The sequence below is a fragment of the Somniosus microcephalus genome, chromosome 15 (genome assembly GCF_052327205.1).
Source record: "Somniosus microcephalus isolate GS21.2 chromosome 15, FLI_Smic_1.0, whole genome shotgun sequence".
NCBI classification, from domain to species: Eukaryota; Metazoa; Chordata; class Chondrichthyes; order Squaliformes; family Somniosidae; genus Somniosus; species Somniosus microcephalus.
The window spans coordinates 59,932,404-59,944,551 of record NC_141001.1 but is presented as its reverse complement, the minus strand read 5'-3'; the positions used below and the strand labels follow the sequence as shown (position 1 = coordinate 59,944,551).

Here is a 12,148-nt window from a genome sequence, read left to right as displayed (position 1 = left end):
CCCCTGCTCTTCTTTGAAATAGTGCCATGGGATTTTTTACGTCCACCAGAGAGAGCAGACGGGGCCTCTGTTTACCATCTCATCTGAAAGACAGCACCTTCAACAGTGCAGCACTCCCTCAATACTGCACTGGAGTGTCAGCCTAGATTTCTGTGCTAAAGTCTCTGGAGTGGGACTTGAACCTACAACCTCCTGCCTCAGAGGTGAGAGTGCTACCAACTGAGCCACGGCTTACACATTAAAGGCAGAAGACAGATAGGCATTTACCCGTGTGCTATGTGCAGTGCATGCCGATCTTTCTCCCTACCTTCCAGGCACCCCTGCGGGTTATATTCAGGTACGAGTCACCGACTTTCTTTTCAATCCGTCTATCCTCCCGCAGAGTCCCATGGCCGTCGGTGCCGCATCACCGTAACTTTGCGGGAGGCATGGCAAGTTCCATTTACAGCAGCGGCGAGGTAACCAGCCACAAGGAAATTCTAGCAGGTAAATGGCTGAAGCTGAAGAGTGCCAGAAGGGACAGCCAGGATGGCGCTGGGTGAGAACTGAGAGTACGGGCCATGGAGGCACACAGATGCAAACTGCGCATACAAAGTACTTTCCTCCCGAGTCGCTAGGGGATCAATCATTAATTCCAGGAGACTCCCGGGCAATCCGAGAAGGTTTGGCAACTCTACTTGTATCCTGCCTCCTCAATCTAGTTTTGGACTAAGCAAAGGGTAGCACAACTCCTGCTCTCTGTCACTGAGCAGAGATCCAAACTGGAATCACAAGGAGTGGAGAAGGTTATAGCTTATTTGCCTTTTTAGCTAGAGAATAAGTTGATGTGAGTGTCTATAGTGGAGTGGGGGTGGGGGGGGGGGGGATAAACAAAATGTCAAGAAAGAGCAAGTAAAAAAAAAACCTTTAACTTTGAACAGTGAATTGAAAGTCTCTTTGGGTGAGTCCACCTGGTAAAGCTGAGATATTTGTTTTCTGACGAGCCAGTACCTTTCATTTAGCTGAAAATCACAGAAGACAAAGTATTGTTGTAAGAGGCAGTGACCTTTGGTGTCCTTGGAGTCTGCTGTGACCTTTCATCTCTGCTATCCCCAGTGGTCTCCTCTAACAGCTCGAAAACTCCATCCTGCTAGGCTGAATTCCAATTCCTCATAAAGCCCTTTCCTCTCAAAACAAAACCAATTTCTGCACCAAGGTGGGCGAGAAACACAAGTGCATTGTTCTGTGCAGATGGGAAGTGGGAGTTACCACAGCAACTGGCCTAATCCCTTCTTTTTACCACCTTTTAGCCAGCCAATCAAGTACGCTACCTTTTAAATTATGTGCTTGAATACCGGTGGCCTATCTGGATGCTTTAATTGCTGTGATTTTTTTTTGTGTAACACATACAACATGATGGGCTAATCGAAATTTGCAAAATAATGACGTACCTCCACAAAATATTCCTCCTCCCGAGGCCCAGTCTAAGGAGAGAAAAAAAACAATAATGAGACCATTATTAAGAGAGGGCATTAAAATGCTGGTCTACCATTAAACACAGAACTTAATTGTTCTGGCCTTGTCCACACAATCAACAACCTATTGTTTAACAGTTGAAAAAATAAACGATTGGAGAATGGGTGCCATAATGATCAGTCTGTGCTGCCATACACGCACCATCCAGAACTGTCAACAGGGGCTATTACAGAATCTCTCGACAGTCACTTTTTGTCAGAAAAGGTAATTTAAACAGCAATGTCTGGGAGCTGCTAAAACAAGCCTTTGTTTTATAATTGTTCAGAAACAGCTAATAGAGAAGAGAGAAGAAAAACGGGGGACAGGGAGACAGAGAAAGAGAGAGAGGGGGTAAGACATTTTTACATCGTGGTGTTATCAATGGGATATGCTGCATATTCCCACCATTGATGACAATCTTTAATATAGGGAACTGGAGCCACAGAGAACTGACAGCATCTGAGACCCAGATTTCTGTGGCTTTTGTAATCTGTCGTTGGAGCTCCTGATACAACTAAATACATGGGCTAGATTCCCTCTCTTTTAGCTATGGGAATTGAAATTTCCATTAGGCCTTGATTGAAGAGAGCAGGAAATAAGTTAAATGGGAGAGAGCAGTGTACAGATGTCACTGATCTCTGTTTGAGGGCCATGCCCCAGTAGCACTAATTACCATATAAAATGCCAAGAAAGAGGCAGAAGTAAAGGGGTACAGTGAGAGAGCGAGGGATAAAGAGGCAGAAAGTATTAAGTGGACCTCCCTTGTTGTCATGAGTCCACAATGTGCTTCATTTATCTTCATCTAGTTAAACTAAATTAATTAAGAATCTGACTGTTACACACTTTCCCTTTTTATTACATCAAATAATGTCAGATATCTTGGGGGGGGGGGGGGGAAATGAGAGAAGTAGAAAACCTCTTGCTGCTGAGATTTATTCAGCATCTACCTGAAAAACAGATATCCTGTCTTAAGTATTTTTACACCATATCTGAAGATATGACAGCTATGACAAGGTTTGAATTTTTCCTTATTAATAAAAAGTGTATCCTCAAATTAATTGCCATTCTCCTCTATATTTAATTATAATTATTAAGTGGTGGAAATGAGGTTTTTGCATTTTGAAAATCACTCAAATGCTTACAAGGAGCACAATACTCAGTTTTAAAAAGACACCCTCCGCTCCCCTTACCCTTCCTCTTCTGATGGTCAGTGGCGAGGTACAGTTCCATGGGCCGCGTGACCCTCTAGTAATTCCCTCATATGGTCGTTCTTTACGATGCATGCCTACAAAATGAGTGGAGGGCTATTCAACTGCGAAAAGCATCGCAGCCAAACTCAATCCTGTCCACGAACAGCATCTGCATGCGTTTCCAGTAAAGGTCAATGGTTAGCAATCAGAAGTGGGAACATTGGCCAATTTTTTCTTTCCGTCATCTGGTGACACAAAGAATTGTTCCAGCATCCCCACTGCTTCCCCAGCTGAGGCCCTCGTACTTACATCTCTATTACGGTGATAGTCAAATCTAGAGTTACCAGAAAAAACAAAATGTCGTGTGCATTTATTGACATAGTCACCGATGTTAAAGGATATTCCACGCACCCTCAGTGTGTATTTGGTAAATAAGGAGTGACTGACGGTGATAAATAGTTCGACCAAACTGCTGAATTTATCAATCCTGTTTTCCTGACTCCATTGTGAATGCGCATTTGAAAAATATGTAAAAGCCTCAAAGAGACAACATTCCCTTCTTTGCTCGCCAGTTGAAGACGCTGCACAGGTCAAAACTACACAACCTGCTTTATCGACGGAATTTTTGTTTAAAAAGTTATTTCAGCTTTCTTGAAATGGCAGAGGCGATATATTGGGATACTTCGACTTGCAGCAGAGCAGGCTAACAAAAGGGAGATGGTCCCTTTCCTATAATTACATTGTCTTGTGAGATGCTTCTCCCCTCAACGCACACGCACACAATTCTTTTTAAAGCATTTCCTTATTTGTAACACTTCCTCTATTAAATAAACACAAAGGTCCTGAAATTCCAGCCCAGATCAAGGATGGAGAGCCTGCAAGCCAGAATTTGGGGCAGAACCTGGTTCTGCTGGGATTCCACCCTGTTTTCTTTTTAATTGCCGGCAATTCTGGCAGGCGGGCCATGGATGGGTCTTCTGCCGGCCTCTCCTACATCAAAGTGGGTATGCGAGGCAGCATTCTCAGGCTTTCCCGCAAATCTTATGCCCTCATTGGGCATCAGCGATGCTCACACCAGCCAAGAGCTGGTGTGAGTCCTGCTAGCGTTTGTAACAAGGCCCCAAAACTTGACTAAGGACTTTACAGCCAATAAAGTATTTTTGAATTGTTGTCACTGTTGTAATGTAGGAACCGTGACACCTAATTTGCGCACAGCAAGGTCTCAAACAGTAATGAGATAATGACCACATAATCTGTTTTAGTGATGTTGGTTGAAAGATAAATGTTGGCCAGGGTGAACTCCCCTGCTCTTCTTCAAAATAGTACCATGGGATCTTTCACGTCTGCCTAAAAGGGCAGATGGGGCCTCAGTTTAACAGCTCATCCGAAAGACGGAATGAAACGTTAAACTGAGGGCCGCAGAAGGAAAGTGTAGGAGTCCTTCAAGAGACGGCCCCTGCAGCCTATCCCGCCACCTACCTGGTGTCAGCTGGTGGCTTCTGGGCCATTTGATTTTCTGCTGCTGCTTCCCACCAAATTCCCACCTGATCCAGGTGGGAAGTTGGCAGGCGGGATTAAATGAGGCCTAGGAATTAAAATACCCTGGCTTCATTCTGGAGCGCGGAGCAGTTTTTAAACTCACACCACTGCCCACCGCCCAAAACATATTTCAAGAATTAGGGCAGTGGTCCCTGGGTTCAGTGTTTCAAGGAGATCCCCACGGCAAGCCATTATTTGCAGAGTCACCAGGAACAGGGGTAGAAGGAAGTCCTCTTGGGTCGGACAATTTTTAGTTTATTTTACATAATTTAATTAAGAAAGAAGCAAATGGAAAGGGGAAGGGGACAAAGCTAGCTCAGAAAAGGGGGAACTATTCCAAGAGATGGGAGATGGGAGGGCCCTCCTGCCATAGAAGGTGTCAATATTTCAACAGGGTCCTCGGAAGTGTGCTAATATTCTCAGCGGTTCCCTGAGAGCTTGTCAGTTTTTTCAGGGTGTCCTGATAAGTGTATCACTATTCATAGGGGGTCCCTGGGAGTACATCAGGTTTTTCAAGGTTTGCTGCGAAAATGGTAATATTTACAGACGGTCCGGGAATGGTACCGATATTTTCAGAAGGCCCTCAGGAGCATATCGATATTAGCAGGGTTGGTCCCAGAAACTTGCTGATGCTTTCAGGGCCTCTCTGGGAATCAATCAATATTTACAAGGGGTTTTTAGCAGTATGGCGATATTAACAGGGGTTATCCACAGAGAAAGGTTTGAAAAACACTGAAGTATCTTCATTGTTAAAGATGTTCAGACTCTGTTCATTTGTGGACTTTCTCTCTAACTTAAATATATAGGGGATAGTCACTGTCCTGGTAAAACGTTATGGATTCCTTTTCAATAAAACCACCTTTTCCAGTTGTCCACAAGGACCACATGTATTTTATTACAAACATTGCAGCTGTGTTTCAGGCTATAGCCTGTTTCAGAGATACTGGTCTTCAGACAGTGGCCTCAGTTCATGACATAACCTGAAACTTTTGATTGTGTTGCACTCTCAACACACTCCCACCCAGTTTTATTTATCACCCATATGCAAGGGAAAAAGCAACAAAAAATAAGTGAAATAGCCATTGTTTAAGCAGCTAGACCCAAGAGCCTTTTACGCGCTAAATTAGCAGCTAAGCGAGAGGATGCAAAAAAAAACAATTAAGTGAAATCTCAGTTTAATCTAGGTCTGATCATCCAGTCTTTCCCACTCCAATCATAGCCTTGTGTGTGAGATCTTTCTGCCGGCATTTCTCATTTAATTAAAGCAGACATTGACAGAAGGACATGGATTAGGCCTGTAATGATGCATTTACTTAGATTAAATGGAGTCTCCTTTTGGAGTAATAGCTCAAACAAAGAACAAAAGGAAATTGTTATGAAACAGCCTTTTATCCCAGGCAAAGGTCACATTGTAAGGTTTTTAATTTTGTCAGCCTCTGTTAATCTGGTCTACACTGATGGAACACGAGAAGCGCATTTCAAAGCCAGTTATCATAATACAGCCATTAAACCTGCAAATTAAAATGTCTGATTTTACACAGGTTGCTTAGTTTCAAAACCTCTAATTAGCATGTGGCGCGGATTTTTTTTGTGAGGAGCGAGGGGCTGCGGGAAATGCTAATGACTTGCTGCCAGGTGACCATTACACTCTCTGAGTTAAAAAGCGAAACCTCTGAACCAAGCTGCACACTTTAAAAGCGATCACTTTTTCCACGCATTTCTGCCCTTTTATACTCCCGCCCTAATCATACTAGCCAACATTTAAGAGCCCCAAAAATACAGATGGCAGAGGGGAGAAGAGACCAGGCGGAATCAAGGTAGGGGTGAAGGGTCATGTTCGTGGAGAGGGATGGGTGAGAGCCAAGCCGTTTTAGAGGATGGGTACATTAAAGGGAGGAGGGAAAGGTACAGGCCAGCAGTGAACTGGATGGGCAGGATCAGATTAGTGGGGAGAAAAGAGGAAGCCCAGGGAGAGTCTGGATGGAGGACAGGCCTGGGGTGGGGTGGAGGGGGGTGGGGTGGGGAGGTGGGCAGAGGGAATTGTGTTAGGGGACAGGGGAGCAGTGCTGGCTGAAGGGAAAAAGAGAGGTGCTTGGGCATGGTTAAAATAAGGGGGAGGATGGAGAAAGGTTGTGTTTAGAGGGGAAATGGGAGAACAGGCAGGGTCAAGATGGGGGAGCAAGCAAAGTTGCAATGGGAAGACAAAAAGGAGAGAGAGCAGGCAAGGTAGGGTTGGGAAAAGGGCTGGGTAGAATCACAATAAAAGAACACAGAGAACAGCAATTGGCTCAGTAATGCTGGCAAGATATTTATGATAGGCTGTAACTGAATTTTTTATATTGAATTTCTTTTTCTAAAAGTTCAAACACATCAGCGTGAAAACTGCAACTGCTGAAATACATTGTGGCAGCTGGCTGCTGCCTTTGTTTCCACTACTTGTGGCAAAGAAACTGCACACGTCTACAATTCAATATAAACACCATTCCACAGGTCCCCGGTGCCTTGGGACGTGCACCACCCAGTATGGTACTGAGCCATACGGAGCAGGTTCGTTGCCTGATCTGTGCTGAGTCAGTCGATCTCAGTCCGGCCACTTGAGCAAGTGCTACAATTGGCTTTAGCGCCCCTCTCCTAAGGCAGCAAAAGTCAGCCATGATTCACACTGCCGGCCATTGTCCACTACCATAAAGTGCTTAAGTGTGGACACCAGGTGGCAAAAGGATCAGACTCACCCGCGATAGCCCCCAATGGTTGACTAACCTGCCGACAGTCAATCTCTGGGCTCATTCAGAAAAAGGAAAAATTTAGGAAAAATACTTCCAGCCAGCCAGCACCCATGAAATTGTATACCAGCATGAGTCAGCACCTCCATGAGAGGATTTAAGAGTATAGAAGTGAGTGAGTACACATAAAAAAATGTATCTGGATTGGTTTTATATACTGGTAGATTTCCCATGGTGTTGCACACAGTAAATAAAGTGCTAAACTCTTTTACAAGGGTAGAAGTGTTATACCATGTAATCCACAAGTTATCATTCTGTTAAGGTGCAACGGAGACCTTTTAAGGCTACAGAGCCTAATTATTGTTAAGTAAACAGAGACACACATTATTCAGATTTTAATTGGTGTTTGTCCAGGAAACTTTGCAGATCATAATGTGCTTGTCAGGTTCAGGCTGCATGTGAGAAGTACACATCAGGAGCACCTAGTTTTATCAAGATTATTTTGTGTCTGTAACAATGTATGACGCCTGGTGTAGGACGTCTGGAGTGTGACGTCCGGAGAGTGAGCTTTGCCTACTGCGTTGCCATTTTCAATATATTACTAGCCAGTCTCCCATGGTGTTGCTCACAGCTAGGCAGATGAGGTGCTCCGTTATGAGAGCCGCTTTGTGCCATGCAATACACAACGTAATATTTTGATAAAGTAGAGCCCTTGTTTCCTTAAGGCAACAAAGTCTGATTGTTGTTAAGTAAACACACGCTCAGATCATTTAGAGTTCAATTGTTGTTCAGTCAGGAAATTTGCTAATTGTAACGTGCCTGTTAGTTTTGGGTCCAGGTCAGGTGCACCCAGCATTCAGTAACTGGTGTTTTTTCTCTTCTTTTCAGATTGGCTGTTTTGTATATGTAACAGAGTGTGACACTTGGTAAACACTGCTGTGCTGTTTCTAATATATTACTAGTGGATCTCCTGTGGTATTGGTCATGGTAAATTAGATGATACGCAGTTTAAACTCACATTACTATTGTACCATGTCACACACAATGTATTCTGCTGTGTTTTAAGCTGGTTTGTCCCTTTAAGGGTTACACTTACAATTATTGCTTTGGCTTCCTTCCATTCTGACCAATGTCACAAGTCATCCTCCTGACTAAGAGTGCAGGCAGTAACCAAGTTTGAGGCCACTGGGAATGTCACTCTTCATTCAACACAAACACTTCCTCACCACCCGACAAACCACCTGAGATCAGGAACTCACTTGTGAGAAATGATGACTGCCGATCCACACCTTATCAGTCACTGAACTGACATAACCATTGGATTTCAGGGTTTTTTTAAAAGTGAAAATGAGCATACCTACGCTGAAGTAACAGTTAGAAAGCTGAATCTATGAAACTGACTTGAAATTGAAATATACAAAATTGACACATGCTCAGAAAAGTAACAGTGCAGCTTAAAGCAAATTAAGTTGTGTCAATATATGCACAGGGGACACCAAGCAGCCCACATCCTCCTTCACCACCGCCCACCCCCTCTACCACCCCCCCCCGACTGCCACCATTCTATTTCATCTTCTATCGCCAGTAATAAATGTAAATAAAAGAAATTGGCCAGTGCTCTACGGTAAAGGTTAATTACACATTGGTAAAGGTTAATTACACAACGGTAAAGGTTAATTACGGTGCTTTTATTTTACGAGTGTGAAACACCCGTAACTGACAGGTGATGAAATCATGCACAATGTCTTTCTGAGTGATCTAACCCCAGCAATCAGCTCCTAATGATGTCAGTTTGAGTTTGCCGTGTGTCACTTTGTGACTCTCTGCTGTTTGAAACATGGCACCATGCTGGTTTGAAATGAACAAGCCATTACTTGGCCCTGGATACAATGCAGCTAAGGCATTGCTTTGTGTGCATGGCACATCATTTTTGAGTTACACTGTGGTGAATCTTATATGGTGAAAATATCACCCTGGGCCAGAGGATATAGTCATGTCTTAAGAAACTAATCACTTTGATCAAGAATGCATTCCCAAACTGGTGAGGGGTTGGATTTTAAGTGTTGTACGAGCCTTGTTGTGTGGTAAATTATCTTGCAAGTTTAAAGTGGAGTGATATGACTGATGGCGCAAATGACATAATCCTATCATTACTGTATCTCCTCAGAAAACATCTTGGGGGTGATTTTGACTTTAGGCGATCATGTAAAACAGGCGATATCGGATCAGCCGCCCATTATACACTATCTGTGGAGAGGTGCATAACGGGTGGCTGATCCGATATCGCCCGTTTTACACAATCGCCTAAAGTCAAAATTATATCCCTTGAATCTAACATAAAACCGTGTTACGCAAGTATTTCCTGGTAGCCCATGTTGGCAGGTGTTGGAGTCGAGTATTCAGAATAGGTTATTCCTGGCTCCTCCTGAAACCCATTTGAAAACAAGCCTGTAAACCCTCTGTATTCATCAGGTCACTTTAACCAAAGAGACAGCAGAAGGGAGAAGATTTCTTTCACTGAGAGCAAACTGCTAGTTATGTAGATGAACTATATTTTAACATTGGTGCAGTTACAGTATGTTGTTTGTTTCTCTTATTTCACTTTTGTGGTGTTAATGTAGAGAAACTCCTTTTGACTATTCTACTGTATGTGAACATAGGCCTGAAAATTCGGTTGCTTTGCATCTCCCATTAGCACCCTAGCAACTAGCGCCCGGGCACGGCACCGCCAACGTCTCCCGCGAAATTCAGCGGGAGGTTAGTGGCGGCGGTAACCGTTAGCACCCCGCGGCACTGCACCGCTGGCGATGACATCATTGCCATGCGCAGCGTCCCAGTCGCGCCCCGGCTGCGATCTTCAGTAACGCCCCCTAACTTACCACCGAACGCTATGTCCGACGGGGTCAGGGGGGCATACCTGCAGCCGGGGCGGCGCTAATTAAAGGGGAGGTGCCAGGCGGCCATTTTTGTTGCTGGCCGCCTGCCAGCACCTGCCCCCATTGTCGACCCCGGCCTCCTGACCAGCCCTCCCGTGGAGTGCCGGCTGCGCTCCATGAGCCCGGCACTTCTCTTGAGTGCCGGGCTCTCCTGCCAGCACTCCGATCCCTGGTGGCCCAGCTGGGCCCTGGGTTGCGCTGCGCAAGGCCTACAGTACCACGGCGCGACGTGCCGCAGCACCACGATATTCACTCACTGCGCTCCAAGAGTGAAGCAGGGTACTTAAAGTAGCACCTCTTGGGACACTACCAATGAATTTCGGCCGCAGAGGTGCTAATTTTTTCAGGGCGAAGTTAACACCCCAAAGGGGGCGCGACTCAATTTTCCCCCCTAAAAGTCACAGAACCAATACCAATGTATAATAACGGGTGGGACGAGCCCTTACCGAAGCAAAAATATAAAAAAAAATAACTCCAGTGAATTCTCCAGCCCATTCAATGAGTAGAGAGATTCTGTCAGTACAAAAGATAAAAGCACAATAATCTGCACCAAGTGATGCTAATAGGAATATATTGATGGGTATGTTCTTGAGATTTCTACCCCCTTTTCCTAAGATATTTTCCTTCTCCTCCTCTAGCTTCTCTTAATTCCCAGGCCCATTCCCAAGCATTTATTTTACTATCACTCCATTGGCAGTGCATGAGCAATCTTAAGGGATGAAATTGTTCTGTTATATTTGTAACAATGCGTTCATAGGAAATTCCTTTGTATCTTATTGTAAAGTATGTGTTAACCCGTTTACTTTAAATGGGTTAATGAATGCATCAAAATAGCACAGAAAGGAACTTCTCACCAATGCAGTAACATGTTCATTGCAAATAATACTGAGATCAATTTGCCCCATAAGGATCCTCAGATTTTACCTCTGGGAAGCACCTCACAATCAGTTTGACAGTTTTTGCTCTCCCCACAACCCCCCCCACCCCCAACAATTTTCATCTCCACCCCAAGACAGACGCAGCAGTTGGCTGAACTCATCTTATTGGAGAATCATGAGGAGCAACCCTACATAACATCACTCCATGGTCCACTGTCCAAGTAGACTGATTTACTCTCCTAATTAATAAGGGATCAATGACCCCCTAGTCCTAAAATGATGGAAAACATCTGCTTATATCGGCATTGGTATTATTACTCCGCTCCTAATGCAGTGCTGAAGAGAATTTTACATAGGCAGCATTTTCAGTAACAACGGGAGCACAGTACTGCACCTAAAAGCCACAATAGGTTGGCAGTGTTTAAAGGTTGAGGGAAACCATTGTTTATTATGATTTGTTTAAAGAGAGAGATGGAATTAATCCCCCCTCCCCAAACTTTACACAGCGAGAGAAACTCAACCGCGTCATCATTTTCTGCATGTTGTCTTTACCCACTCAGAAGGAGACCGCACCTGAGCTCATACACAAACACCAATTGAATTAAAACTGTGCCACACACATGTAACCTTCAAAAACAACAAGGAAAGGGTCAAGATAAATTGAGCTCAACCAGTCTTCAAGAGAATTTAAAAAAAGTAATTTTCCAGCCTGTGGATAAAAAGACGTGATTCATATTATTGACTGTCAAAATTACAACGTTAGGCTTGTGCTGGGTTTGTTAACAGAATATTGTTATGAAAAGGCCACATCTGCTTCATATTTGATGTTGAAATGTCTGATGTTTGTCATTTAAAGAGAAAATTATCATTTTTAGTTAATCTGCACTGTGTCCACCTAGTGTTTTAATTTACAGAGCTTGTAGTTTGGAGACACCCATAACCTATTCCTTGGTTGGCACCATCTCAACATACTTTATATCATAGTTCTAAAATTTCTGAGGACTTAGCATAGAGGAGTGGGAATCCTGGCTGATTTTTCACTCTTCCCTAGCCCAAGAATCTGGGCCAACTGTAATACCAGCTAACAGCACAGACCAGAGATCGAACCATGGTGAGAGAGATGAGGCATACCAGCCTACAGAAGGGTACAACTGGGCACCACCAGAGTTGGGTTCCAGGCAAGGGAGATGGCCTGGACCCCTGAAAAACAAGTCAATCTGGGGGGATTTTTTGAGAAAAAAAATTGGATTGTTTCCTTTACATGGGGAGTTCAAGGAGGGCTCCATGGGGTCTTGGGGGTGAGGAATTATAGGTACCTCTCTCCACACCCTCCTTCTCCGATGGCATCCAAGCGCTGGGTTTTCTGGCCGCAAGAGACCGGCGGATGC

General features: G+C 44.2%; 1 protein-coding gene across 8 annotated transcripts in view; it reads right to left on the bottom strand.

Moving 5' to 3' along the window:
- The window catches only part of sox6 (SRY-box transcription factor 6), a 640,702-nt gene that overhangs the window by 423,928 nt on the left and 204,626 nt on the right, over positions 1-12,148 (bottom strand). For all 8 annotated transcript variants that reach the window (XM_086007882.1, XM_086007877.1, XM_086007883.1 and 5 more), the window contains one exon: positions 1,431-1,463. Coding sequence is in view for 3 of the 8 variants with exons in the window: in XM_086007877.1 (XP_085864003.1) it covers positions 1,431-1,463 (33 nt within the window). In the remaining 5 variants the exon portion in view is untranslated. The remainder of the gene's footprint in view (positions 1-1,430; positions 1,464-12,148) is intronic.